At 47.0% G+C, this 26,066-nt stretch overlaps 1 protein-coding gene across 10 annotated transcripts in view; it reads right to left on the reverse strand.

The window, feature by feature from the left end:
- Positions 1-1,823: 1,823 nt before the first annotated feature.
- LOC111841034 (myomegalin-like) overlaps positions 1,824-26,066 on the reverse strand; it is a 58,468-nt gene continuing 34,225 nt past the window's right edge. For 5 of the 10 annotated variants that reach the window (XM_023806474.2, XM_023806479.1, XM_023806476.1 and 2 more), the window contains 36 exons: positions 25,563-25,682; positions 24,993-25,217; positions 24,716-24,874; positions 23,657-23,761; positions 23,292-23,429; positions 22,238-22,417; positions 21,912-22,106; positions 21,527-21,673; positions 21,381-21,441; positions 21,132-21,223; positions 20,920-21,024; positions 20,731-20,822; positions 20,443-20,582; positions 17,025-17,134; positions 16,423-16,634; positions 15,603-15,912; positions 14,260-14,455; positions 14,036-14,152; positions 13,506-13,914; positions 13,143-13,378; positions 12,738-12,792; positions 11,515-11,759; positions 10,865-10,990; positions 10,484-10,666; positions 9,537-9,887; positions 9,333-9,449; positions 8,836-9,004; positions 8,535-8,659; positions 7,958-8,164; positions 7,409-7,513; positions 6,954-7,156; positions 6,720-6,863; positions 6,364-6,502; positions 5,179-5,225; positions 4,683-4,743; positions 1,824-4,196 (listed from right to left, as the gene is read on the reverse strand). In XM_023806474.2, coding sequence (XP_023662242.1) covers positions 4,060-4,196; positions 4,683-4,743; positions 5,179-5,225; positions 6,364-6,502; positions 6,720-6,863; positions 6,954-7,156; positions 7,409-7,513; positions 7,958-8,164; positions 8,535-8,659; positions 8,836-9,004; positions 9,333-9,449; positions 9,537-9,887; positions 10,484-10,666; positions 10,865-10,990; positions 11,515-11,759; positions 12,738-12,792; positions 13,143-13,378; positions 13,506-13,914; positions 14,036-14,152; positions 14,260-14,455; positions 15,603-15,912; positions 16,423-16,634; positions 17,025-17,134; positions 20,443-20,582; positions 20,731-20,822; positions 20,920-21,024; positions 21,132-21,223; positions 21,381-21,441; positions 21,527-21,673; positions 21,912-22,106; positions 22,238-22,417; positions 23,292-23,429; positions 23,657-23,761; positions 24,716-24,874; positions 24,993-25,217; positions 25,563-25,682 — 5,763 coding nt within the window. In that variant the 3' untranslated portion in view covers positions 1,824-4,059. The remainder of the gene's footprint in view (positions 4,197-4,682; positions 4,744-5,178; positions 5,226-6,363; positions 6,503-6,719; positions 6,864-6,953; positions 7,157-7,408; positions 7,514-7,957; positions 8,165-8,534; positions 8,660-8,835; positions 9,005-9,332; positions 9,450-9,536; positions 9,888-10,483; positions 10,667-10,864; positions 10,991-11,514; positions 11,760-12,737; positions 12,793-13,142; positions 13,379-13,505; positions 13,915-14,035; positions 14,153-14,259; positions 14,456-15,602; positions 15,913-16,422; positions 16,635-17,024; positions 17,135-20,442; positions 20,583-20,730; positions 20,823-20,919; positions 21,025-21,131; positions 21,224-21,380; positions 21,442-21,526; positions 21,674-21,911; positions 22,107-22,237; positions 22,418-23,291; positions 23,430-23,656; positions 23,762-24,715; positions 24,875-24,992; positions 25,218-25,562; positions 25,683-26,066) is intronic. The other 5 variants (XM_023806471.2, XM_023806472.2, XM_023806470.2 and 2 more) reach the window with 5 other exon arrangements.

Here is a 26,066-nt window from a genome sequence, read left to right on the forward strand (position 1 = left end):
TGTAAAGGCTTTTATATGAAAAAATATTTGACTTGTTCTAAGCCAGGGCAAACATAATTCAATCACATCTATTGGCCGTTCTGACTTTCGGCAGGCTGAGCTCAAAACATCTTCCTGCACCGATATTTGCCTATAATTGAGTTCATGACATTCTAATGAGAAGAAAACATTTTGAATATCTATTTAAAACGTAGCTTGGTGTGTCTATATTTAAAATCGTGGCACATCGACAAGAGATACAACTCAAATACTGTACCACAAACATAGCTGTACAAACATTATTTGTACCACTGGTTTATCTAATCGGTCCAAAACGCCAAACAGAGCAGAGACTCTTACAGCTGAGAGTGCTCCTTGTTTCTGAAGACACAACCTCCTCTGTGATCTCCTTCATTGTCTAAATTTTACCCCGCGGCACTGGTTGTTTCATCTGCAACACTACTGGGTCGACATGGTTCCACACATCAGATACTATCGCTTTCCACAACCCGATTTCCGGCATCCACATTAGAATAGCAGCAAGGACTTTGCTGGAATAGCATGAGAACTTTTTTAGGGTTGGACCATAAAAAGACATTATAAATAGTCAGCTTTTTTAAATTTAGGACTTTCACTGCCAGTGCCCCTCAGACTTACACCAAGTCCAGGCAATTATCATTGTTTCTTTGTGGCAAATCTGAATCTTGCTGTCAAGATGACTCTTGCTCCTCTAAGAACTTTTGACATGACAGAAGGACTTACAGTTTAACACACACAGCCATCTCAACCATGCTCGGTAGGTGCTAGACTGTGGTTTTGCAATAGGACTAAACGCAAAGGGACTTGTACTCGCCACTCAGACACTAGGGATACTGTCTCTCTCTTCTGAAAATAGACATACATTCTGGTAGGAACATCATGCCCTCTGCAGGGAAGCAGAACAGGCAGCAAAAACCAGAGCAGAGGCTAGACCTTGTTAAGGTTGTGGCTGCTAAAGAATGGAGAAGCTGAATGCTACTTTTCCCCATGGTGTTACACCATGTGGCACCTCCTTGGAAAACCCTGACTTCAGAGTGTCTACTTCTGGGTCGAGTGATGAATGATGAATACCTGTTTTTTCAGTTTCCTGGTCCCCATATGGGAAAACTATTTTTTTTTTTAATCTGTGATTGCAATGAAAAAACGAAAAATGTAAAAACTCTTGTATTTTGTTTGGTTACTTATGGTTAGGGCTGGGTAGGCGTTAAGGTTGTCATAGTTAGCGTTAGCATTTTCCCCATAGAAATGAACGGTCCCCATAAAGATATGATTACATGTCGTGTGTGCGTGCATGCGTGCGTGTGTGAGCGATTGACCGATCAGAAGGACACTGGTTTGAAGCCAGTCTCAGCAGAATAGCCCCATGTCTCTGGGCCCTGCATTTCATTCACGGTTAACTCGGGTGACATCACACCCGAGTTAACCACGTTCTAGTATATCAAGTCAGAAGCCATTTAGCAATACCAGGGACCTGTTTCAAAGAGCAGGATTTCTTTCTTATCTGGACAACATCGGATATAAGGTTCCCCGGTTTAAAAGACCTTTATTTTCGCTCACTTACATTTAGCCCAGACTAACTTAAATCTGACAAGATATCTGACTAAGCAAGAACTCCTGTTTTCTGAAACAGGCCCCAGTTAGATCTAGGTTAATTGTAGGTAACTATGATGCAGCCCTTGATGCCCACAACTTGGGCATGTTGGCTTTTACATGTTTATTCCAGCATGGTTTTCCATAGGAATGATTAAATTCCTCCCCCATGTCTGGTTTGTCATTGAACCACATTAATTCACGCAACACCCAAGTCAGTACGCAGTAGTGTTTAATTCCTACTAAGCCAAAGCTTTCAAACATCTTTTTTTCCCCACCTACACCAGTGTTTCAGAACCTGGTCCTTGGTGACCAACAGACGGTCCTCGTTTTTGCTCCCTCCCAGTTCCGAGTAGGGAGCAAAAACGTGGACAGTCTGAGTGTCTCAGAGGACCGGATTGGGAAACACTGACCTACACAACACATCGATTCACAGTCAGAGCCCATAGGGTCTGAGGTGGCACGCTCACAAAAACATGTGCTTACACGCAGAATATCGCAAGGAGCCTTAGAGGTATGAACCAATCGGCACTTGCTATGTACAATTCATACAACACTAAGAGGTAGGACATCACCAAGACCCACACCGCTGATTCTTTCAACCTAGCATTTCCCAATCCAGTCCTCGCGGACCTGCAGACAGTCCATGTTTTTGTTACTGGGAGCTGGGAGGAAGCAAAAATGTGGACCGTCCATGTATCCTCGAGGACTGGGTTGGCGAAACTGCTCAAACAGCAGATGGCCGACTTTTCCTCACCTATGCGTATGGGAACTTTTAAAATCAATTTAGGATTTGTTGAAATTTGCGTATTAAAAATCCAGAATGTCTGAAGATTGTCAGATGTAATGGGAAAGAGGGAAGAGAAAAGCAGACCGTGCTGTCAGACTCCATATACACCAGCAGGGGGGCGCCAAGACACCACTGAAAAGAGTTTCACAACTAGGACCATTCAGATGACATTCAAAGCATTGGAACAGCAGCAATACATCAGGGTACAAACTTAATACCACCCCCCACCCATCAATTAAGAGAGAGGCCAGATATTTGACTGTACAGAAGACGAGAACAAAATCAGGTGGAAAACAACATGGCACTCAAAAGAGAATAACAATTTTTGCAACTCATGATGTGTCACATCAGGAGGGAGAAATAAAACAAAATCTATTGCACAGCTACCCAGGATATTTCATTTGCATCTACGGCAAACGGTTTACATACTAACCAGCATAAACCAGGAAAAAATATATACAGAAAGCTGATTATTTACAGCAGGAAAATGCAAAATATACAGCAATATACAGCTTGGAGAGAAGCAGCTCACGACACACGTTTGCGTACAACCTTTAACACGTTTTACCAGGACCCTGCCAATGTTTGCAATGTTTTTAAAAATCACACTTAAAGTGACAATTATCCACTTCAGATCCAAAATTTTGATTCAGATTTCTTTTTTTGTGTGAGAGGGGAACAAAGATTTTTCTAGCAAAAATACCATATTGGGGTTTGGCATTGTAGGGTACAGTTATTCCAGATACTCTTATTTGTGAAATGTGTAAATTATATACATTAAATGAAATGTTTGGTCCATTTATAAAGACAAGTGCAAACTAAACAATACCTAGTCAATCCCGATAAATGGACCAAACGACTAATGGTTACCGCCTCCCCGTTCAGACTTTTAGTCAAAATTTCATCAAAGACATTTCTCCACCAAAATGTTGGAGGTGACGTTAGGCCAGTGGCTAATGGTGATACCCATCAGCATGTGAGGTACAGGCTAACAGGAAAGAGAAAGCTTGGTGTAAACAAAAATAAAAACAACAGTACGGCTTTCGTTATACAAACAGCTTTTCTTTTCCACAGTACCACTGCCCCCTCATAAAAACTATATTCCAATGAACATAGATTATAGAGTGAGCTGTAGTTCATTTATATTGCACTGACGGTCTTAAAATAACACTTAGTTCCAGTGTCAGGCATAGCCGGTGTAATACCAGTTGACAAACAGCACTTATTGCACATGCTAATCTTCAGTATTGTACTCTACAAATTAATTTTGGGGCTCTTCTCCATGCCATTTATTTATAAATGGTGGCGAAACCCATTTATAAATGTTCATAAAAATGATATTATCAATACTTGAGTGTAAAGGTGTTTTGGTGCTTTCAGAAAAAAATCCCATATATTCAGTATCTTCAGCTATCATGTGCCATTAAACAAAAAGGGGAAACTTGCTGACTTAAAATATCCATATTTCATACAAACCATATAAACCAACATGCAACATCTGTGTGTAAAATACACACTTTTCAAACAGCAAAAGTCTCTGTGATCTCAAAAAAAGCAAAATTGTTTTGCCAAGCAATGTTCGTTAATTAATTTGGCCAACTGCGATTACAAAAGACAAAGGGTCTTTTCTCTGATCAAAAAAGGCCTTGATTGGGAACTCATCAGTGAGCAGCCACTGGAAGAAAACACTGCCCAGTGCGCTTCCTGACAACCTGCTGACTGACTGCCTGCAGGGGGCGATATGTCACAGATCCACAGTCTGAGCGGTGGGCTTCCCAGGGGATTCCTGGACCTTCAGCTAAGGAAGAGAATGGGGAGAATGCATCAGAAGACAGACGGACAAACTTTATTAATCCCTGCGGAGAAGTTAAGGTGCAAACAGCAGCAACACCAAACATAAACAGTTTCATAATTTTTTCCAAAAATCTCAATATGGAATATTGTAGGCTATCATGCTTGGTTAGCATTCCCATGCTTCCTGATGATCAGCAGGCCTCGACAGACACCTACAGCTTATCGGAGTCTGTTGAGAACACATAAGCCACACAAACTCAGGCTGACGTCCCAGTGTGACAGGCCTTTACAGCAAATCCTATTTCCTGAACTCTGAACTCAGCATACAACTTCACAAGATCTCAATGTGCAGCCAGTTAAACATAAGCGTGTACCACTAACGGAGCAGCCACTTATAGACGCGAGCGGTTATCCCTGTCATGGGAAGCAGCGACAAGTGGCAGGAAGTGACACGTCTAGCTACGGCACAGGAGAAGCCTGCATGCCGTACCTTTACCGGGGTCGGGAGAGGAAGAGGAGGAACATAGGGTGGAAAGCTTGTACTCGTTCTTCTGGATATATTCAATGGGAAAACAGAGGGGAAGAGAAAAAAGACCAGGAAAGGGGTCAAAGGTCAGAGGGTACAGAAAGGGCTGAGGTGAACAACGGGCAACAGTCTCGACTCAGTCCATGGAGGGCCAGTCATATGCTGCTTTCAGCTGCAACCACTCATCTCAAACTAGCAAGTGGTTCCTTGTATTTTGGTGATTTTGGAGACACAAATCAGAAAACCACAATATGCAGAGCTCCCCAGAGTTTGACACCTCTGATACAGACCGTCTAAAAAAAACTCATTTTCCAGCCAAAAACTGCTCCTTCAATATAGATTACAAAGAATGTATTTCATCATACACTGATCATACAGTATCCTTAAAATTTCCCCTCCAGAGGGATGTATAAGCTCTAAGTCTAAAATATGTTTGAATATACTGATTATTGAAGTTTACCTCCAGGTTTGTCCGGGCCTTTTTCAGAACACTGCGTGTCCTCGATACTGTAGTGGAGTACAGGAAGAAATCAGACATTATTACGGGTGACAACACAGTGCCATCTGTACCCAATCTCTCTCTCTTTCACACACACATACACACGCCACGTCAGTTTGAGACATGGCAGATTCCGTGATTAGGAGAGCTGGGAAGGTTATCTGACAAGTAATGTTACACTGATACCAGACTGACGGAATTTGCACAGGAGGAATACAAATCTACTAGAGAGTTACATGGAATGATATCTATCCCCATCCATCCCCGCCAACATCCAAACCGTTCCTATCCCACCCCCGCATGCATGAAAATCACACCCCCTCCCTGCGTGCACCAACACGTCAGCAGTGCAGTGTAAAATTAAACATATCCGTGACTTTATAGCAGATCTAAGAATATGCACAGATGAACAATCTCATTACCATTACCATGGTGTTACCATACATTTTACTACCATCCTCACGGAAATACCGTAAAGATCATCTCCATTCCCACTGTTACCGCAGGAATACTTTTATTTTAATCCCCACTCCAGTGGATTACGGCATATATCCGTGGTACTACTGCGTTCCCCACTCCCGTGCAGCCCTCTAGTACTAACCAAGAGCACATCGCAGGGACCAGGTCAGGGAAGAGCTCAGGAACCAGGTAAGGGAACAGCTTAGGGACCAGCTCAGGGAAGAGCTCAGGGAAGGACTCAGGAACCAGGTAAGGGAACAGCTTAGGGACCAGCTTAGGGAAGAGCTCAGGGGCCAGGTAAGGGAACATCTTAGGGACCAGGTCAGGGAAGAGCTAAGGGACCAGGTAAGGGAACAGCTCAGGGACCAGGTAAGGGAACAGCTTAGGGACCAGGTCAGGGAAGAGCTAAGGGACCAGGTAAGGGAACAGCTCAGGGACCAGGTAAGGGAACAGCTCAGGGACCAGGTCATGGAAGAGCTCAGGGACCAGGTTAGGGAGTTCTTCTTGGAAGGTGTCAGAGCACACCCCACTATGAATATCTCCTGCTACTTTACTAGGGGGAAATGTGAATTTAATAGGCCAAAGGGGGGGGGGCAAGGAGGAGCTTCCATACTTAGCCTAAGACGACTCAGTTATGGCTGGAAAGCCCCTCACAGGCCATCCTGAGGGACGCGGGGTTGGACTTACGCTGGCTCACAATGAAGTGCTCCATGCTCTCCTTGCTACGGTTACTGCTTCGCAGCTTATCCGCGGTGCCCTGCAGCGCCTCCTCCTGGTCACGAATCCTCTGGCGGAGCTGCTGAATCTCATTCCTCATGGACTGCTCCTGGTGCCAGCGGACGCACAGTAAGAAAACCCACCTAACAGAGGTCTCCTAATGGTAGGCTTGCACTCGTTCTCAATAAACAAAATAAAGTCAATTATACTTCACCAACAAAGGTGCTGCAGTGCGAGTCGTGTGTTTGTAATTCAAGCAATTTGGAAACAGCCAGACGGATCTCCTCTGTGCTGGAGGGGCTGGACCATCTGGCCGGGGCACTGACCTCTTTGGCCTGCTGGGCAGAGTCCTCCCTGCTGGGCAGTGCTGCTCTCCAGAACATTCTAAGCAGAGAGCTGGACTCTTCCAGGATCTGCCACAAGGTTCTGGTGTTGCCCAGGAGGCCTCTCAGGTGGCTGTGGTCCAGAGCCTGTGTGAAAAGGCTGGGGTGAGACCGCAGGGTACAGAGAGAACGGTCTGCCGGTCAGTCTGGGGGTCAGGAGGTCGAAGCGGCACTCACCTGGGTCCCTGCGGGTCCCGACAGGGTACACTTGAGGGAACGCTGCAGAACGGCCTCTATGTCCTGCACCAGGACCTTCCCCTCCAGGATTTGCTGCTGCAGGGCACTGAAGTCGCCGACGTGGCCCACAGCGTGGTGTCCGCTCTTGCTGGCACAGGAGCCGTCTGATGCGTCTCCTTCCAGGAGGGATCGTGGCTCTAGGTCTGATTGGGAACAACGATCCTTTACCGATCCTTCTTTAAGACCCAGATTCTCCATGACAAGCACCACGGTTACACAGGACTCTCATATGCACATGGCACTACTACATCATATTAATTCGTTTCATATTGCTTTGTTTGACTATATAAAATACTGAAATTCTACTTTAGAAAACGGAATTTCCACTAGTTCTCTATGGTAACTGATAAATCCATGAGGATCAGGCAGGTGAAATCGAGGAGTTATCAGCATACCATAGGCGGCAAGTTCAGACGACGCTACTTCTGTGTAGTCGGGGGCAGGCGGGGGGGGAGCGTCACAGGGCCCAGTGTCCCTGACAGGGGGTGACAGTACGAGGTCTGTTGGGGCAGGAAGCAAGACAGACTCAGCAGAGTCAATAAAAGGCAGGTAGGGTCATACTTTGAGACCTAGATGTGTCAGCCAGCTGTCATACTGTTTAAGGAGATGCACTATTTTACCGTTGTGAATATAAATAAAGAATTTAAGCTATTTCAAAAATGTCCCATGGTGCTTAAAGCATCAACATTAGAACCTATCAACAAACCACAGTTTAGGCCAACAACCATGTAAATAAATATTGAATAAAAAGACAAAAATTACATAGGGATAAAATTCCTAGGGAATTCAGTGAAATAATTGGGTTAAAAGGGGTTAAAATTGTACTGTGTGTGTATTGTACATTTTCTTAGTTTATTTATTGAGTAAAATGCTGCCTGAGAATTAACAGGCAAGTTAACGAGTCCACAGGGGGCGCTGGTGGGGGGATTGAGGGTGTCTCTTACCGTGAGAGAAATGCTTCCCATAGCCAGGGAGGTGGGATTCTCCGTGGCCCCCCGGGCTGCCAGGCTGCTGCAAAATCTGCGCACGCAGCTTGCTGTTTTCCTTGTAGCTGCTCTCTAGCTGCGTACGCAGCCTGCGCATTTCATCCAGCAGGTCTGCAAGATCTGCAGCTGCAGGCACCCCAGCTGGACAGGCGCGGCCTCTATAGGCTGGAAGGGAAAAGGGTGTCAGACTACACTGTCATGTGACTTGTGACACTGTCATGTGACACTGAGCTTGCTGTGATCAGTCCTTTCAGAGGTTATCCAGTTCTACATTTATTTCATTTTCCATCATTCCTTCCAATAAATATCCTCTCTTTTGCAACTTTACCCATTAATAGATCCATTTTCAGGATTCAGATTCCCTGTGACCCTGCCAGAGCAGTTGGAATATGACTGGATCGATGGATGGATGTATCCATTTTCCTTAATGTTATCCAATGCAGGGTCACAGTCTTTTGTCACTTTCATTACAATTTGTATTTCAAACTTATTATCCATGATATTTTTCTTATTGTCCTTTTTGCTGACTGCTGACCTGCAGGGGGCCACACTGTGCTCCGGCACATCCGGTCGTAAAACGCCAGCTCACACCTCAGCGAGTCCACAATCTGCTGGGTCTCGCTCAGCTGCTGCTGGAGCAGATAGGCCTCATGCTGCAGCCTAGAGAAATCAAGGAACAGGCACAGTACATGCGGTCAAATGCGATGCCTGCAACAACACGCACACTCCTGCAAAGCCCTGAAACAGTTACATTGCTTGTAATGCGATAAGATGCGATCACGTCTATTCATCTCACTAATGAGACCATATGCAAGGAAGTTGCATGTAAAAGTCACCTTTTAACGCGCTCCTGGCTGACTTCCTGCTCCAGCTGCAGCCGCTGCATCTCCAGCGCCTGATCGCAGCTGTGTGCCTGCAGTCGCTGGAGCTCCTCCTTCCACTGCTCCGCCTCTAACTCTGCTTCCTTCAGCATGGGCCGCAGTTTCTCTGCTTCCTGGCAGGTGTCTGTATGACATGGAGGCCAGACAGACGTTAGGTACATGAACCACCTTTATGTTTTGACCCCACTAGGATGGTGGTCTTGGTTTGCTTTGGGGGTGAACTGAATCTGTTTTTGAATAGAGAGCACCATCTAGTGGTGTTAGAAAATATAGCAAATGGTTCATGAAGCTTCATTTGGTCATCACTAAGTATAGCATAATACTCCTGATGCTTGGCTGATGGCTTGGCGCATGCTCCCCATTTCCACAGGCTAGATCACCTGACTGTGATTTTGATGACCATCTCTGCCTTATTTTACTATCAACCAGAGGTTCATCTTCCAAGCTCTTACCTCTGCTTGCCTGCAGCCGGGCCTGAAGAGCAAGGTTCTCCTCTTTCAGGGCTCTGATCTCATTGGCCAACGGGGTGAGGGATTCCAGTCCTTGGATGTAGATGTTTGTAGGTGCTACTGTAAGCGAACAAGTCATACGATGATGGACGGAAGGGATTACAGCCAATGGTCAACTGACCCGAGGTAGCCAGACCACCCTCTTACCGCCATCTCGGGAAGCTGTCGCCAATCTTTCCTCCAGCTGATGGCGAAGTCGCTCGTTGGCGCGGATGGAGTCCTCGAGCTGCTGCCTCAGACCCTGGACTTCCCTCAGGAGGCCCGACGGGTCTGGAGAGGCACTTACACACCCACCCCCCTGCACAGGACCGGTATCCCATGAAGCACTGCTCTCCAGCAGGTTAGTGAATGCATTCAATGTGGGAGTCCCTTCGGGGACCCCAAATGATGCTGGGTGAAAGGCATTATGGGACATGGGCATGTAGGTGGTGGGTTCCGGGTGGGATTGTGGGACTGGAGGGAAGCCAGGTAATGGATTTGGCTGGGACAGTGAAAAGCCTGTGAATGGAAAAGGAAAAATCAACCCAGATCGCAATGAAATAACAAGCAAATTATGTGTCAAATGCAGAAAATTCACTAAACTCGGATACCTTTGTCTACTCAAAACTCTTGTATCATCATTCAGTGCAAGCAGTTTAGATAAAATGGGATCAGATTTTGACATGCATCACTTATCTGGACAAAAGTATTTGCCAAAAATGTAAATAGCAAATATGTAAATACCAGTAATTTTTTCCATGGTTTACATCAGATAACATGCAGTGAGTGACTTCACCCTTTTAGTGGGGCAAATTCGTTCAAATTCAGTCAGTGAGTCTTGAGGAAGGCAACACTGGTTAAACTGCCCAGTATTAGACTGGGGGGTTAATGCGCATCTTCTGATCACATGACAGGTTAGTGCTTCGATGCTTATGTTGACAGAAGCAACAACACCGAGCAAACAGCAAAGTGATGAGATGATCCAAGAGTCGATCAACGGGCAATAACGTAAGATGCAATGACCCATTTGACTGACAGGTGGCAGCAGTTTGCCATGCCAGGTGTGTGTGGGGTGGGAGGGGGTGTGGGGAGAGGTGGGCATCACAGAAGCTCACTTTCTCCCAGCTGCTTCTGCAGCATCTGTAGCTCCTGGTGGGCGTCGGCCAATGAGAACAGGCCCACACCCTGAAGGGGTGAGTGAGGGTCAAAGGGCATGTTTCTGCTCTGACCTCGGGGGTTTGGGTAGTATTGAGACTGGGGAATGGGGAGGGAGCTGGAAATAGGGCCACAATATCGGCCTGGAGACAGGGAACAGAGAAAGGAATGGGCTGGGCAAGGGTTCTGCAGACTAAAGTTCTCCGAGACCAAGATAAGATCTCAGATCTAGATTCAAGTAGACCTTAGACATACAATGTATATCCTAAAGGATTGTCTTAAAGGCAACACTGGTCAAAAAAATGAGGAATACGGCTGTGCCACCTGAAATCACAGCCTACCTTCATCCTGACTCTCCACAGGCATGTACATGCTGGTACAGCTGGAGGACTGAGCCACATGAGATGGAGAAGCGGACGATGGGATGCATGGGTGCCATGTCATGCTGCCACCACAAGGGGTGGTATCTGAAAGCAGAGCGTGAAACTGGCATGGAGACGCATCCTTCACGACAATGAAATAGCCGCTTCTACTAGTTTTGATGGTAAGACTTCATTTGATGTCGGATATAACAGAGCACCTTATCCAAACAGATTATGACAGCCTACCATCTACGTATCTAATTGGTTCTTACAAACTATGAAAAAAATGTAATGCCGGTTCACCCCCAGTGGTCGGCAGAGTGATGTCACCGTTGAGCCCTTGAGCAGGGCCCTTAACTGTAACTGCTCCAGGGACTGACTGACTCAGTCACATTGGATAAAACTGTCTGCTAAATATATATTATGTAAATCTAAATGTAATGTCACCAATTGTTATTAAAAATTTTATTCAAGAATTGATGTGTTTGCAACTATTGTCAAGAAATGCCTCTTACAAGAACTAGGATACACTGATCCAGGTCTTTTTTCTAACTACATGATCCCACTTTCTACCTCTTTTTTCATATGAACTTCCATTTTTACTCAGCAACAAGAAGGCACTTCGCTACCTGTGCTGGATGTCCCAGGTCGCAACTGCCGGACCCGCTCCTCCCGGCCACACTCGCTGGCCACATCCACGTCCGAGCCAAGCTCCTCGTTCGTGGAGCCACGCTCGCTCGAAGCAAAGGAGGTCCCATCCGATTGGTCGGTGGTCTCGGAGGGGGCGTGGCAGCTGGAGGGCGTGTCGGTGCGCTGCAGCTTGGAGTGAAGAGACTCTATGATGTCATCATTCTGCTGGAGCTCCTTCCTCAGCCTGCATATTTACCGAGAAACATGGTAAATACTGGACACAAGGCCAACCCACAGGGTCATGCTGGTGAAAGGTAGTGTTGGGGAAGTCAATCACAAAAGTAATCCATTAACAATAATAATAATAATAATAATAATCCTTTATTGAACATTGCACAAGGAAGCACAGGTACATAGGGATTCATCGCCTCGCCTACCCCATCTTCCTCTTAGGGTTAGGGTTAGGGTTAGGCAGGGGACCCTCCGACCTATGAGCTCAGCTCCCATTGGTTCCTGATAACCTTACCTGCCATTTTGATGTCTCCCTCAAAGTTCAGATGAGGCCTCAGCTGATTACGAGTTTAAAGAAACTTCTGTTCCAAGTAAGGTTACTATGCTACATACGCTGAATCGTGCCAAACAGATTCACTATATAATAGATAATATGCATATTAAAACTGTAAATGCTGGCAAAGAAACACCTTCTACATCCATAATTGTCCCTGTCATCTTATGCTAATATGTATTTCGAACTGAATCAATGCAACCTAAACGCAATGATGCCAAGTAAAGCTTCATTCAAGTTCTGGTAACCAAAAGAGAAAAAATACATTTTGATCTTGGTCTGTTATTGCCTGTTTTAGCCCCTGGGGATGCTTTGGAGGTCATTTGTCAGGGCATGGTTCATTTGTGACTAAACAGAGCTGAATGAAGAAAATCAACTGTCATTGAGCGCAAGAAATGCTTCCATACTAGATGGAAGCATCTCAAATAAGACTCAAGCATTCATGAGACATCGATATGTCAGGATAGCCCACCTACTAATGTCACGTCTACAGCAGCCCGTCTGCAGAAAGAGTGCATGACAAACCGAGAAAAAAGGGTAATCAGCTGCAGGGCGGCGCAACATGCTAAGATGTTAGCTTTAGTCAGACCCCTAGCAGACAGTGCTAACTAAAGCTACATGCTAACAGGCTCCATGACAGCGTGCTGTAAAACTCGCCTGAGCGACAGCAGCTCGGGCCCCATCTTGTCCACTTGGAGATCCAGGTCGTCCCCTGTAGGCAGAGGAAGGCAGGAAGAAAGATTTCAAGAGGTATTCATTTGGTTTTCTGCCGGTTTCATAGTGTGCCATTTCCCACCTTGTCCTCCACAAATTACATACAATATTCTAATACACAAACCTTAATTAACTACCTGTATTGCTATTTCTATTAGAAATTGAAAGCCTAAACTGTCACTCATAAAATTAATATCCTCGCCTTCTAAAATCAAATACTACTACTACTACTACTACTACTACTACAATAATAATAATAACAGCAACAACGTCCTTTGGAGGTCTTTGATTGGAAGCTTATACATCTGTGTCACTGAGGGAGGGCAGTGGGTTGCCATAGTGACTCACGGCCGCTGATCTTGGCCCTGACGCGGCTGGCCAGCGCCTGGCTCCCCGCCAGTTGCTCGCGGAAGCTCTGCCCCATGTAATAGTCGACGTCGTTGCCTCGCAGCAGCTCCTCGAAGGCCTTGGTGGTGTCGTCCAGGTGCTGGGCCAGGGCGTGGCAGATGCCGCAGCCCTCGCGCATTCGCTGGCGCAGGTGGGAGAGCTCGCGGGCCTGAGCCTGGATCAGGGTACCATACTTCCTGCAGGGGGCAGCACAGGCAATGTTAGCAAAGCAAGCTTTTGCAGTACAGATGTGAAGGGAATCTTGGACCTTATTTTTAAACCGTTTTGGAGGTCAGACTAAATTAAAATGAATGTGAGACTCACCCCGGCCAGGTGGCAGACTTGACATCCTCCATGATGCTTTTGTTCTTCAGCTGTGACTCCAGCAAAGCTACACGGGTCCCCAGCTCCTCCAGCTCTCTTCCAGGCCCCCGCTTGAACGGCACCGGCCCGTCCGACTGCCAGCCCTCATCCTCGTCCGGGCCGCCGGGGGTAGGCGAGGCCCGGAATGCCCAGTCCACCTTGCGACGCGGCCGTTCCAGGCTGGAGGCATAGTCGCTGGTGGTGGAGAGCGAGCGCATGCGTGCCTGCAGGCTGCGGATGGTGCGGTGCGCGCGTGACAGCTGGATCCGCAGCTCCTCTGCTTCCTCGCACTTCCCACAATCCCCTGCCCACCACTGTGCCCCGTGGTCCTGCGGTGGTGGATCAGCACACATCTCCAGGTCGTCAAACTCTGAAGAGAGAGCAGAACATTATTTTGAAAATTTGTACCAATAAAATAAAGTTCTTTGAATGCAAATACAATGTGAAGCACTGCCCCTAGAGGTCATTAAGTATACTGCGACCTGTCTTACCCGGGCTGCTCATGTCCTCTCTTTCGGCTTCATTCTCACTACGGCAGGACGTCTCATAGCCCAGGTCCTGCAGGTCTACCTGGACCTGTTTGCTGTGCTGCTCCACTGAGGTCTCAGCTGAAGGCAGAGAGGATCAAAATTAGTGCGAAGACAGGACTCGTTTGACCCGTGTGTGCACGAGCGTGTGCACGAGCGTGTGCACAAGCATGTGCACGCTCACTCACACAGCAGCTCCCTGTATTCCTTCAGCTGCTCCGACTGCGCCAGCACCGTAGCCTCCGACACCATGAGTCTCTCCTGCAGTTCGCGGCTCTCCTGCCGGCTTAGTGTCAGGTCCGTACGCAGCCGCTGTACCTGCTCCTGAAGCCCCGCCTCCACGTGCTGCCAGAACCCGCCCTCAGCCACGCCGGGCTCCGCCCCCTGACACAAATGGGAGAGAGCCTCAGATCCTCTCTCCATATCTTGTTTCCATTAACCCATATCAAACAAAGATCTCGCCTTCCACAAAGCCACTAAACTCAACTGAAATACACAGAATGAGACATACATTTTCTGATATGTCATGAAATATAATTTACAGTTCACAAGATCAGGCTACATGTTAAAAAAAGCTGTCGGTCTGAAATGAGATAATGCTTTATTTTCCCATTTGCATAAGGACACGTACATTGGACACAGACCCCATCCTCTTATCCTGTGAGATATACACACATACAGCTCTGGAAAAAATTAAGAGACCACAGCAAAATTTAGTTTCACTAATTTCTCAATTTATGGGTATACTTCTATACAAAATATATATATTTTTTTGTAACCTCCAGCCTGGATATTCTCTGCTTCTCATCAATGAAGGGCTTCTTCCTTGCTTTATGGCTCTTCAGTCCTGCATTCAGGAGCCTGTTATGAACTGTCCTAGCAATTATCTTCACACCTGCACTTAATATTTCCCATTCTTTTTGAAGGTGACTTGAGGTCAATGTCCAATTTATGAGGCACTGCCTGATAAGCTGACGGTCATTAGAAAGTCGCTTCCGCCCTCTACCTGGCTGGTTTCTGGTCGTTTCCAGTGTCTCCTGCTTCACCTTGTTCTTATGTACTGCTGTCTTAGAACCTTTGAGCCTGGAAGCATCCTGCCTCACAGTATAGCCTCTGCCAGAGGAACCAGGATTAAACCAAGATTTAAAAATGCAGATTCTTAAAAAAATATGGAGTGGTCCCTTAATTTTTCCCAGAGCTGTAAATACAGTTGAGAACGAAGCCTGGTAGTTTACAATCATTCCTGGTTTAGTGACCAAGTTCTGTTCCAGCGACCGAGTCGAAACGGTCGAACAGGGAAAAACATGGTGGCCGAGACGTGACCACGGCTGTGCTACAACGCCAGCCTTCCATGACCAATGTTTTTATCCTTAATGAAGTAGACATCTTCAACAATATTCAGTATACTCAGTATCACTGCTGTATTTATGACTGGTCGCTAGGCAGGTAGTCGCTAGATGAGGGGTGACTGTGTTTGTGGCATTAACAGCTTTGATAATGTCCAGCAGAGCAGTACCCTGGCCGCACTCACCTGGGCTGTGCTCTCCACCGGGCCCTGGGACAGCAGCGCCCCCAGGTCCAGGGAATGCGGCCGGGTACACTGCCTCTTCCCCCGGCCCCTGCGTAGCTGCACCCTGGGGGCACAGCGTTTGCCCTGTGTGGGGTTGCCCTTTGTCTGCTCCCCCACATCCTCCTCCTCCTCTCCGTCCTCTTCTTCCCGGATCCCATGTCCCTCCGAGCTCCTCCTCACCGTTGCACACTTCTCCGAGCTCCACCTCTTCGCCTTCCCGCTCAGCACCCTCAGCTCCTCATTCTCCTGCCGCAGACCCAGCAGAGCAGCCCTGCGACACAGCGCCACTCAGTCTCCCCATCCCCACGCTTTTATAAAGCACCTTTCCTAAGATGTATTTTTATCTCGAACCCTGTTACCAAGCGACGACATCTCAACCAGCGGAAAACAATGGTGGACAGGAAAGCAGTACTTCCTGTGGTAGATATCCTCCTGAGATTCAGGGGAGAAATGTTTTTAATATCGATTAAAATATTCATTTGACAGGAAGTGGAAGTTGGCACGTTCACACCCCCACACATGTGATGTCATCATAAAGGCCCTAAGTGTCCTCTTTAAGGAACAACAGGATTGAACAGAGTGGCATGCATAGTATGAGAGATATGAGCAAAAACAATGTGCTCTATAGAGGAAAAACATTCATTGCTGAATCTCAGGGGGATATAGGAGGAAAAACCCCTTTAGGAGTCTAATGCAAGCTGTTTTCCCCAAAGTGTCATACTAGCATTATACAGAAAACTGTATACAAGTGGTACACTTTATGATGGCAGTGACACTGTACCTCATCTGTGACAGGGAGGTAAAGCCACACTTCTCCAACTGAGTCTTCAGCTCTCCCAGCTCCCTCTCCACCGTCCTCTTCTGGTCCACCAGCTGCTCCATCTCATGCCTCCACTCCGCCAGGCCCTGCCCTCCCATTGTAGAATCTTGGGATAGCATGCCGTTCATCGGTCCTCTACGCTGGTCACCCAGTTCATGGGTGAGGACAGCATTCTGTTCACAGGAGAGAAGCAGCCTGAGATGTAGCCCCAAGTAAAAAATCACCAGAAAGGAGGAGGTCAAACCTCAACGGTGTAAAATGACAACAGGATTTATGTCTCCAAAATTATTTTTGTCTGACTATGTGACTCGCATACTTGTGGAAAAACACCAAACAACATTCGAGAAGCTGAAGATTTACTGCGGACAGAAATAGCAGAGCGATGATTTTCATCAAACTTTGTAGAAGTAAACAATACCTGTTGGAACAAACCCTATCAACTGTACAAGCGATCTAAAACCAGCATATACCCGCCAAATCTCTGTAATAATAATGCTGACCTCATGTAACCCTATCAAAGGTGGTGTGTGTGTGTGTGTGTGTGTCTGTGTGTGTGTGATTACCTGTGTTGTGCTCAGGGCCACAGCAGTCAATACAAAGTCATCCACATCCTCAACGCTGTCTATTAATTCACTTCTCTCATCTTCCTCCTGTGCTTCCTCTGTGTTGAGCTCTGGAAATAAAGGAGATATCCCCTTTAACAGGGGCACATGACCGTCCCTTTGCTGAAAGGATTTTCACTCAAGTCTGGAAAAGAGCTGAGCTCTGTTTGGCTGCCAAAGAAACAAAAATAAATAATCCCAAACACCACAGTCCTTAGTATGGGCACAACTAAAAAGAAAAATGACCACAGACCTGTTTTAGTCAGTACAAAGAGAGATCATCCAAAACGGCTTAGGACTTGCGATTTAACACACAAGATCGTCATAGATGTCTACTGAGCTGTTTCTCAGGCAAAAAGTAAAATCGGTGGGAATAAAAGGATGAAAAGATCTTGTGACTGTCGGCCCGGGCAGCTCTCTGGGCTGCAGTCACTCTGGGCTGCAGTCACTCTGGGCCCAGCCCCTCGCGGGAAACGCCGGGAGGCTGGGTCTCAGCAGACAGGCTGCGCCGTTTCCTGCTGGCAGGCGTGGAGCAAGGACGCCTAAAATGGAGGAAGGTCCCGGAACGCGGCTATGGGAGTTACATAAACATAAACACTCAGCGTCCCGAGATAGCGCGAATATCAGGGAGTGGCGATCCTGCATTATTATTAACCAAACCCAAAGTCAAAGCACGACGGGTTGTGGCTGCTTTGTTAAAAACTGACAAACACTGCCAATAAATACAGCTCTCTTTCATTTTAACTGAGCCATATAAGAATATTATCCCAAAAAAGACCAGAATTTCTTTGCAGGAATATGTTAAGCATACAAGTTGTACAGATCCAGTAAACTGACAGAATACTCGTTTTTTCCCTCAGACATAAAAGACATCAAAGGCTTCTTTGTACTGAAGGGAAGACGTTTGCACACTGGGGGAGATGTTTTCTGGGCACAGTCATAGTATACCGAGGCGTAACAGAGAGCTCTATTTTTTTCTGCGATACTAAATACGGCTACTTTTAGCAATATAAATATTTAATGACAGTATAATGACAAAAATCAGTGTAATATGGGAATAATTAAATGCAAGTACTGGTATCATATAGGATCTGGGTCAGTCTTACAGGTTAATTACGAGGGCTCTGCAGAGTGCAGTTTATGGTTGCACTTTAATATAATTTGATTGAAGTTAAATGCTAATGCTTGAGGTATTTGGTGATATTGTTAGAAGTAGTAATTCAAAGCTCAGGAAAGAAACTTGGAGCTCTTGCTGTGGCGCATATGTAAGTGATCTCTCTGTATTCACATTTAGAATCCACTGGGTACAGGGAGGGAGGGTCATTTTAAAACTACACAGTACAGTTTAACTGTTTATCTGCTGTGGTCCAAGCAACAGAGGAGGTGGGAGCAGGACATTTGTTTGGTTGGTCCCGCCTCCTCTGCAATCTGATTGGTTATCCCTCTGAACCAATCATGTTTTTTCAGTCTGCCCTCAGAACATTTTTGTGTATGTAAAACTCCCATGAGCCCTTTGCTCATTCAAGACTCATAAGCTACTTCCCTGCAAAGCTTTCTGGATCCAAAGCGTTCACTTACCAAACACATATTGCTGTAACTCGTACAAGAGGTTGAATTTGAGTGATTGTTTCCCCCCACATGCTCTTTTAAATAAATAAAACCTTTTTTTTGTTTGGATTTCAAACTTAAAGGATGGTTGCACAACATATCTGGGACCTAAAAAACATGCAGGAAGCTGATTATCTGTGTGTGTCAGGCCAGGGGTTAAATTCCATCTGTGATTTCCCGACGGCGTCCATTTTTACCAGTACTGTATTATACAATGGTCATAGTAATAAAATCATAGCTATGGGCTGGCATACATTAAAATCGATGGATGAATTACTCACTCAGAGTTTAATTTATTTAGTCCTTCAAACATACTGGGAGGAGATTGTGAGTTTCTTCAGCAAAGTGTGTCCATGGTTGTGGTCAACTGTGTAAATTGGATCCTGCAAACTGCATATATATTTGGTTCTAGAAACAATAAGTTTATATGTATACATTTTATTGAAAAGATAGTTTCGTAGGAAATCCAAATCTTTGAAATGTTCAACCCATTTGGACTTTTGTATTTTTCCAATAATTGCATTTTCAAGCAATATATTACTATATATTTCATCATACATGTTTTGTCATATATGTTTCATCATCTTTTTATTCTTTCATCATTTTAAAAAAAAAATTGGTCTTACCCATTTGTTGACTGTTTTAATCATTGAAAAATATCCTCTGCTGATCCAGTTGTTCTTACGTAAACTTGTGCGTAATAATACAAGCCAAATAAAATGACCATCATTTAATAACCACCAGGCAAAATAAAAGCTCTGTTAGTCACAGAGACATACCCATGCGGTCTGGAGTACCGTGCAGACTGTCATGCGCAGAAAACCACACACTGTTAACATCACAGGTCACTATGCCAAAGAATGAAGATGCGTGAGCCTGCAGATGAGGCTTCATCTCTTAATGCGATGAAAGTAACTGAAATGCAGTTACTGAGGTTAGATATCTGAGGAAAACTCAGGCACTATGATGCTAAGATACCGTTAAACTCCTTAAGGCGAACAGAAACAGCAGTCAGAAAGTAAGTGGACATTGAAAAGAACAAGAGATAAAGGGAGAAAAGTCTATAAAGGAAGAGGGAGAGAATTAACATGTAATGATGTCAAGGTGGCAAGGATGCTTCCTGTTCAGCAAACAGTGCTTTGCCATGGAAACCAGGAGCCACACAAGCAAGGGACCCCCACTGATGGGGCTTTGAAAGACTAAAGTTCATTATCGGAAAGACTAAAGTTCATTATCGGAAAGACTGAGACAGCGACAAGCAGCTGTGGAACCACAGGACTGAGGTGGGAGGCATTAACCTTAAACTGGAACGCATGATGTCACTATGGATTAATGTAAACATGGAATTACAGTTTCATTGAAAGCCCACTTAGTTTGCTGTGTCTGCTTGTTTAAACAGTGGCAAGCAGGCACTAAAAGGGGAACGTTCATAGGATATCACCACTACTCCATAGTATTACATAAAGCTTTTACGGGATCGATGACTACACTTTACTGTCTAAAGCATAAATCTAAATTTGAAATAATAAAGACAACAGGACAAAATTGTGGAAAAACAATTTCACTGACAATCACAATGCAGTTAGTTTGCAAACAAACCAAAAACAAATGACAAGGAATTACAATATAATTGCACATTGTTACTTCAGTTAGTATGAGCACTATGGCTAGAGTAAACAATTCGCTCTCCACTATGGTAATTTGGAAACAGTGCCCCCTGCAGCCTAGGAGGCCTGTTCTTGCGAGAGTTCCACATGCCACTGTTCCCCACCTCCAAAATCAGGCTGCATCTTGGCTGCCTCTTCCAGGGCCAGCGCAGTGTCTCGGGTCCTCACCAGGACCCCCTCCAGCTGGCCTCGTAGGTTCTGAATTGCCTCCAGTTCCACATCTAGAGCCTGTGTTTTCTCTGGGCTGAAGAGGACAAACAGCAGGATGAACAGTAGGTTATAATACATTGATTTGTTTAAAATGTTTATGATTACTTTTCAAAATTTGCCTAGTTAGACTATTGTTTCATATCTCTCCAAGACAGCTAAGCTGGTCTTCAGCAAGCACCTACCTTGCTTTTCGAGGCTGAATCTGGATCAGACTGTGGTAAATCTCCTTCTCGGCCTTTAAAGCTTCATTAAGTGTGTCGTACTCTGACAGAATCTGTGTAAACATGTGTAAGGATCAGATGCGTCGGCAGTCATAACCACTCCTACTCTGGAAAGTTCCTTAGACCTCAGCCGTGTAAGCAGGAGCCGACCTTGCTGAGACGCACGCTCTGGGTGGGGGTGTCCCGGTCACCTTCCTTGGGGGGCTTCTCACCCATCCTTGTAGCCAGGGCTGATCTCAGGGCCAACAGCTCAAGCTGCAGCCAAATGGGAATTCAAAAGCAATGGGCAGAGAGACATTAGAAGTTTGTCTTCGCTGAACAAAGACAGAAAGACTGAAGACGATGACGAATCCAGGATCTACCTGGGTCTCCTCCTCCTTCTTTAGGGCAAGATGAAGTTCCTCTTGTAGGGCTTGTAGGTTATTCCGGGCCTCGGAGTCATGGTCACATGACCCTGTTGGCACACCCAACACAGTAGAAGAGCTGGAGATCCGCTGAAGAACTAGCTGAGATGGCTGGGCTACCAAAGACTCTTCATGCACGTGTGGTTAAACCAAGAGCCAATCCCAATCAACAGCTCCTTGGCTAGAGTGTCAAGGCTGCATACTCACCTTCTACCGCCTCTCCTTGGTTGGACGCGACCATTGGCTCCACACGGTTCAGCATCAGTTGCTGTGATGAAGAAAAGTCCCTCAGCTTACATGGAAGGGGAGTTTACCTGAACATGAGGCGCCCCCCTCATCAGCAGCCCCCCCACCTGAATGACGGCCTCCTTCTCACGCAGTCGCTCCCGCAGGTTCTCGGCTTCGAGGCCTCGCCTCTCGCTGGATGCCAACTGCCACCGCAGCTCTCGTACCTCAGCGGCTCCCTCACCGATCACCTGACCCAGGCGAGCGGCCGAATCCTGAGGACAAAGGGAGGGAGATCAACCCTGTGCCTCCCCAGCCTATATGGTCACTGGAGTTAAGGAGTTCTACGGGCAGAACGAATAATGATTTGTTCAGAGAGACAACCAAGTAGATTGTAGAGGAGGCGGGACCAAACAACTAGAGGAGGTGGGACCAGGACATCTGATAGGTTGGTCCTGCCTTGTCTAGTTGCTTGGACCCACCTCCTCTACAATTTACAAAGAAAGGCGCTACCTGGATATATTGGTCCCTGGTGCCGATAGTGTTCAGCAGCTCCTGGACCTCGGCCTGGCGCTCCTGGGCCAGCTGGTTGCGGTCGGACAGGACCTCCCGGAACAGGCGGTCCTTCAGTTGTAGATGCCGGCCCAGGTCCTCCACCACCAGGGAGTGATTTGTGGAGAGCTTGCCGAGGAGGGCCCTGGTCAGCTCCTGTAACACACAGACACCCTCTCATCCTTTCATATCAAAGAGGTGCAGCTCCCAATGTCTGGCTCCTCTTCTGTTCACTGCTCCCCATCCTCTCCCCTTTGATCTAAATGCACAGACCATGCCTCCCGTACCTCCGCCTCCTCGCTGCGCTTCTCCAGTGAGGCCTGCAGCTGACCAATCAGAGCCTCGTTCTCCGCCAGACTCTGCCCGTGTCGCCTCTCCGCCTCCTGCTTCAGCCACTGGAGGCTCCTGGAAGCCTCCGTCACACGGTCCAGCTCCAGCTGCTTCGCCCGCAGCAGGCCGTCCAAACTCTGCATGGCAGACACACACAAGCACACGGGCATATAAACACACAGCTTCTGTGAGAGTCAAATTATCCATCCATCCATCCATCCATCCATCCATAATCCTAGTCATGGCTGCAGGGATCCCCGTTTTCACCACCCATTTGTTTCGATTTGGTAATTGACTGCCTTGGATGGAAAGTATTCTGTTTTTAAGTCAAAACAGACGAATGCTTGGTTCTAGTTGGCTTGTTAATGATTACAACCTTGCCTGTTATAGCAGCCCCTATGTGTTTGCTTGTTTTTGTAGTTTTTTTATGTATACGTTTGCGTTAACATTAAACAGTACAAACAAAAAAGTAACGTCCTTGTACTGAATACAAGTTTGTCTGTACTGTACATGCTTGCTGCTGTGGGCATTAGAATTTCCCTCTGGAATCAAATCAATTATAGTATATAATATTATTATCAGTTATGATTGTAATTACGAAGGAAATTCATGTCCTGTGATTCACCTTTGCTATCCAGGAGAAAACCCCCACAATGCGATATTTTGAGATCACGCTTTTGTCTTGACAGGCTTTGCACCGGCCAATTTGACGGTCACGCTAGTCAAGGTGCAAGCCGGCCTGCCCTCGGTACCGTGACAGTCTCCGTCTGTGTGCACGACCATCGGTACCGTGACACTCTCCGTCTGTGTGCACGACCATCGGTACCGTGACAGACTCCGTCTGTGTGCACGACCATCGGTACCGTGACAGTCTCCGTCTGTGTGCACGACCATCGGTACCGTGACACTCTCCGTCTGTGTGCACGACCATCGGTACCGTGACAGACTCCGTCTGTGTGCACGACCATCGGTACCGTGACAGTCTCCGTCTGTGTGCACGACCATCGGTACCGTGACAGTCTCCTCGTTGCCTGACAGGACACAGCGCAGCCTCTCCATGTCCCTGTCCTTCTCCCTGAGGGCCAGATGCAGCCGCTGGGCTTCTCTATCCTTCTCCTCCAGGCAGCGGAACTTCTCATCGATGGCATGCTGAGGAAAGAGGCGAGAACAGCCTAGTTCCAGAGAGACCCTTTATGTGAGCCCCCTGCTGGCAACTCACTAAACTACACTCCCAACAAGATCCAACAAATAAAGGTTCTCTACATGGTTTCTTTCTTTCTTTTGTCTAAATCTTAATTTGCAAGGCTAACTATATCAGTATCAGTTTTTTGTTGCCTGCTATCATAAGCGACCATAGGGGGCAGCGTTGCTCCTACCTCCAGAGCTCGGTCCCGTTCCTTTATGCGTTCCTTCAGCTTGTCCAGCAGGGCATCCCGGGAAATGGTGGGTTCCCTCGTACCGTCCAACAGGTCCGAGTACTCCTGGGAATAAGGTGAGGGTGTGACCGATGCGAGTCCAGCGGAAGCCAAGCCTCCGTCTCACGTCCTGCACTTTTAACCCAATTGTACACCCATTTCTCCCATGTATAGCCTCTGCCACAGCATGGGGAGGTTCCTGGGTATGTAGAGTCACACTGGGGGGTTGGTACACAGCCCAAGGGTGAAATTATAACTCATAGAAACAGCAGCAGGGCCTCTTGTCCCTTTACTATCTGAGATGTTCCCGTAGGTCTCTCCTTGCATTTTCCTCAAGGACGAACAAAAGCCCACAACCCGACTACATCTTAATCTTTCCAGATCACATGCCGTTCCTCTTGTGTGTGTATCCTGTGTTGTTTCGTTCCATAGGTTGTTATCAAGTTTCCCGGCTTAACAAAAATGTAACCTGTCCAATATCGGACATCACCCGATATCCTGAACAGATACGTTTGCGTGAAATGAGATGCGTATTTGCACATCTGATAATAGAACACTGATGAATGACAGTATCAGCATCAGGCAACAAAGACACAGAAACAATAACATTGAAACAAAAGTGAACACAAAATGAAACCAAACGTTGCATAAAGAAACAAACAGTAAATGAATGAGGTTGATAAAGTCTATAAAATGACCAGGATTCTTTGTCTAGCGTGTGCTTATACTTTATGCCTAGCAGCCACTGAATAGCCTTATGGCTTCTAGGCAAGGGTGTATACAGGGGCGGGGCCATTGCCCCAGCAGAAAGCTGACTGGCCCTCGGAATGCCCCCACCCCTATCATTCACCAATTCATTGGCTAATAATAAGGTTTGTCTGTCTATAAGAATTACGGCCCACCTTATGTCCCCCAACAACTGTCCCAGTGCCATTTGCCTGAAGGGAAAGGGAGATGAACAGCCATGTGGGGCGTTCGCAATGTGCGTCTGCACCTATGGGACCGAACGCCCTTTCAGACCTGCAGCAGCTCTGCCTTCTTGCGCAGGGACATCCTCAGGGTGTGGATGCTCCTGTCCCGTGCCTCCACCTCCATCTGTGCCCAAGCCTCCTGCTCCTTCAGATGCGCCTCCTTCTCCTGCACAGCTGAGCGTGCCTGCTGAAGAGCAGAGCGGAGCTCCTGGGGAAAGGAGCCAGGCCGATTGTTATGTCTCCACCCAGACAATGCAGACAAGGGACGCGCGCCGGCTGCGCAGCTGAAGCAGCACACGGCCACAGAGAACAGGAGCGCCGCCCACCTGGTTGTGCAGCTCTGCAGCCTCCCTGTGTCGCAGCGCCTCCTTAAGGTCGACCTGGACGTGCTCGAGAAGGGACGCCAGGTCAGCGGCCCGCTGTTCGGTTTGCTTGTGGGCCCTCTGGGTGCCTTGCAGCTCCAGCTGCACAGAGAACAGGGAGCTCCGGAGAGTCAGAAGCTCCGCCTGCAGCTGGGACACCTGACCAGGCTCCGCCCCCTCAGGGTCCTGCTTCAGGAAGAGATACGAATGTCATTAAGTTGGGAGTGAAAAGTAAGAAGACTTAAGAGAAACTCTCAGATTATCAATGGCCATTTATTGCGTGACTCCAGGAGCTGGTCTCTGGTCTGATGATGCTGCTTGTTACCTCCTGAATCCACCTACAATGGACCTTCTTCCTCAGACGCATCATGGAAACCCTCCTTCACGTGGTGACAGTTTTGGCAATTCTTTTGTCCTCCACACTCAGCAGTGTGACTAAAGCCACCTCAACCTCTGCTTCCAAGTTTAAACTAGCCCTCCCCCACTGACACATAGCTATAAAAGATCAGCCCCATGCAGGGGTAACAGCCTCACCTCCACATCCATGGCATGAAGCGGCTCTCGGGGGCTCTGGATGACACAATCCTGCAGCTGCGGCTCCTGCCGCAAGGACTGCAGTTCCGCCTCCATATCCCTCAGCTTGTCCCGCAGCCTCTGGAGAGCCAATCACAGGCCGGCACAAGACAACCATCAGGATGGCAAAAAAAAAAAGTGACTCCACCCACTTTTTCAAAATGCGGTTGGAGCATGACTTAAGCAGGGGATTTTATTAATATGGGTACTTAACCGCACTTTTGTTCTCATACACCCGTTTTACATCATCCATATTGCCAAAGATTAGTTCCAATACTCAAGAGCAGAAGTACAGATGATGGTAAAAAATCCTTGGATCGTTGTTTCTGCCCCGCCTCAAATATCAAGGATACATCGGTTGCCTCCTCACCGAAGGAGACCAATCCCATGATTCATTGTACCTCAAGTTCGTTCTTGGAAGGCAAGTTAACAAGACCGCTCTCGCCAAGACCACAAACACAATCT

Source organism: Paramormyrops kingsleyae, chromosome 21, assembly GCF_048594095.1.
Source record: "Paramormyrops kingsleyae isolate MSU_618 chromosome 21, PKINGS_0.4, whole genome shotgun sequence".
NCBI lineage: Eukaryota > Metazoa > Chordata > Actinopteri > Osteoglossiformes > Mormyridae > Paramormyrops > Paramormyrops kingsleyae.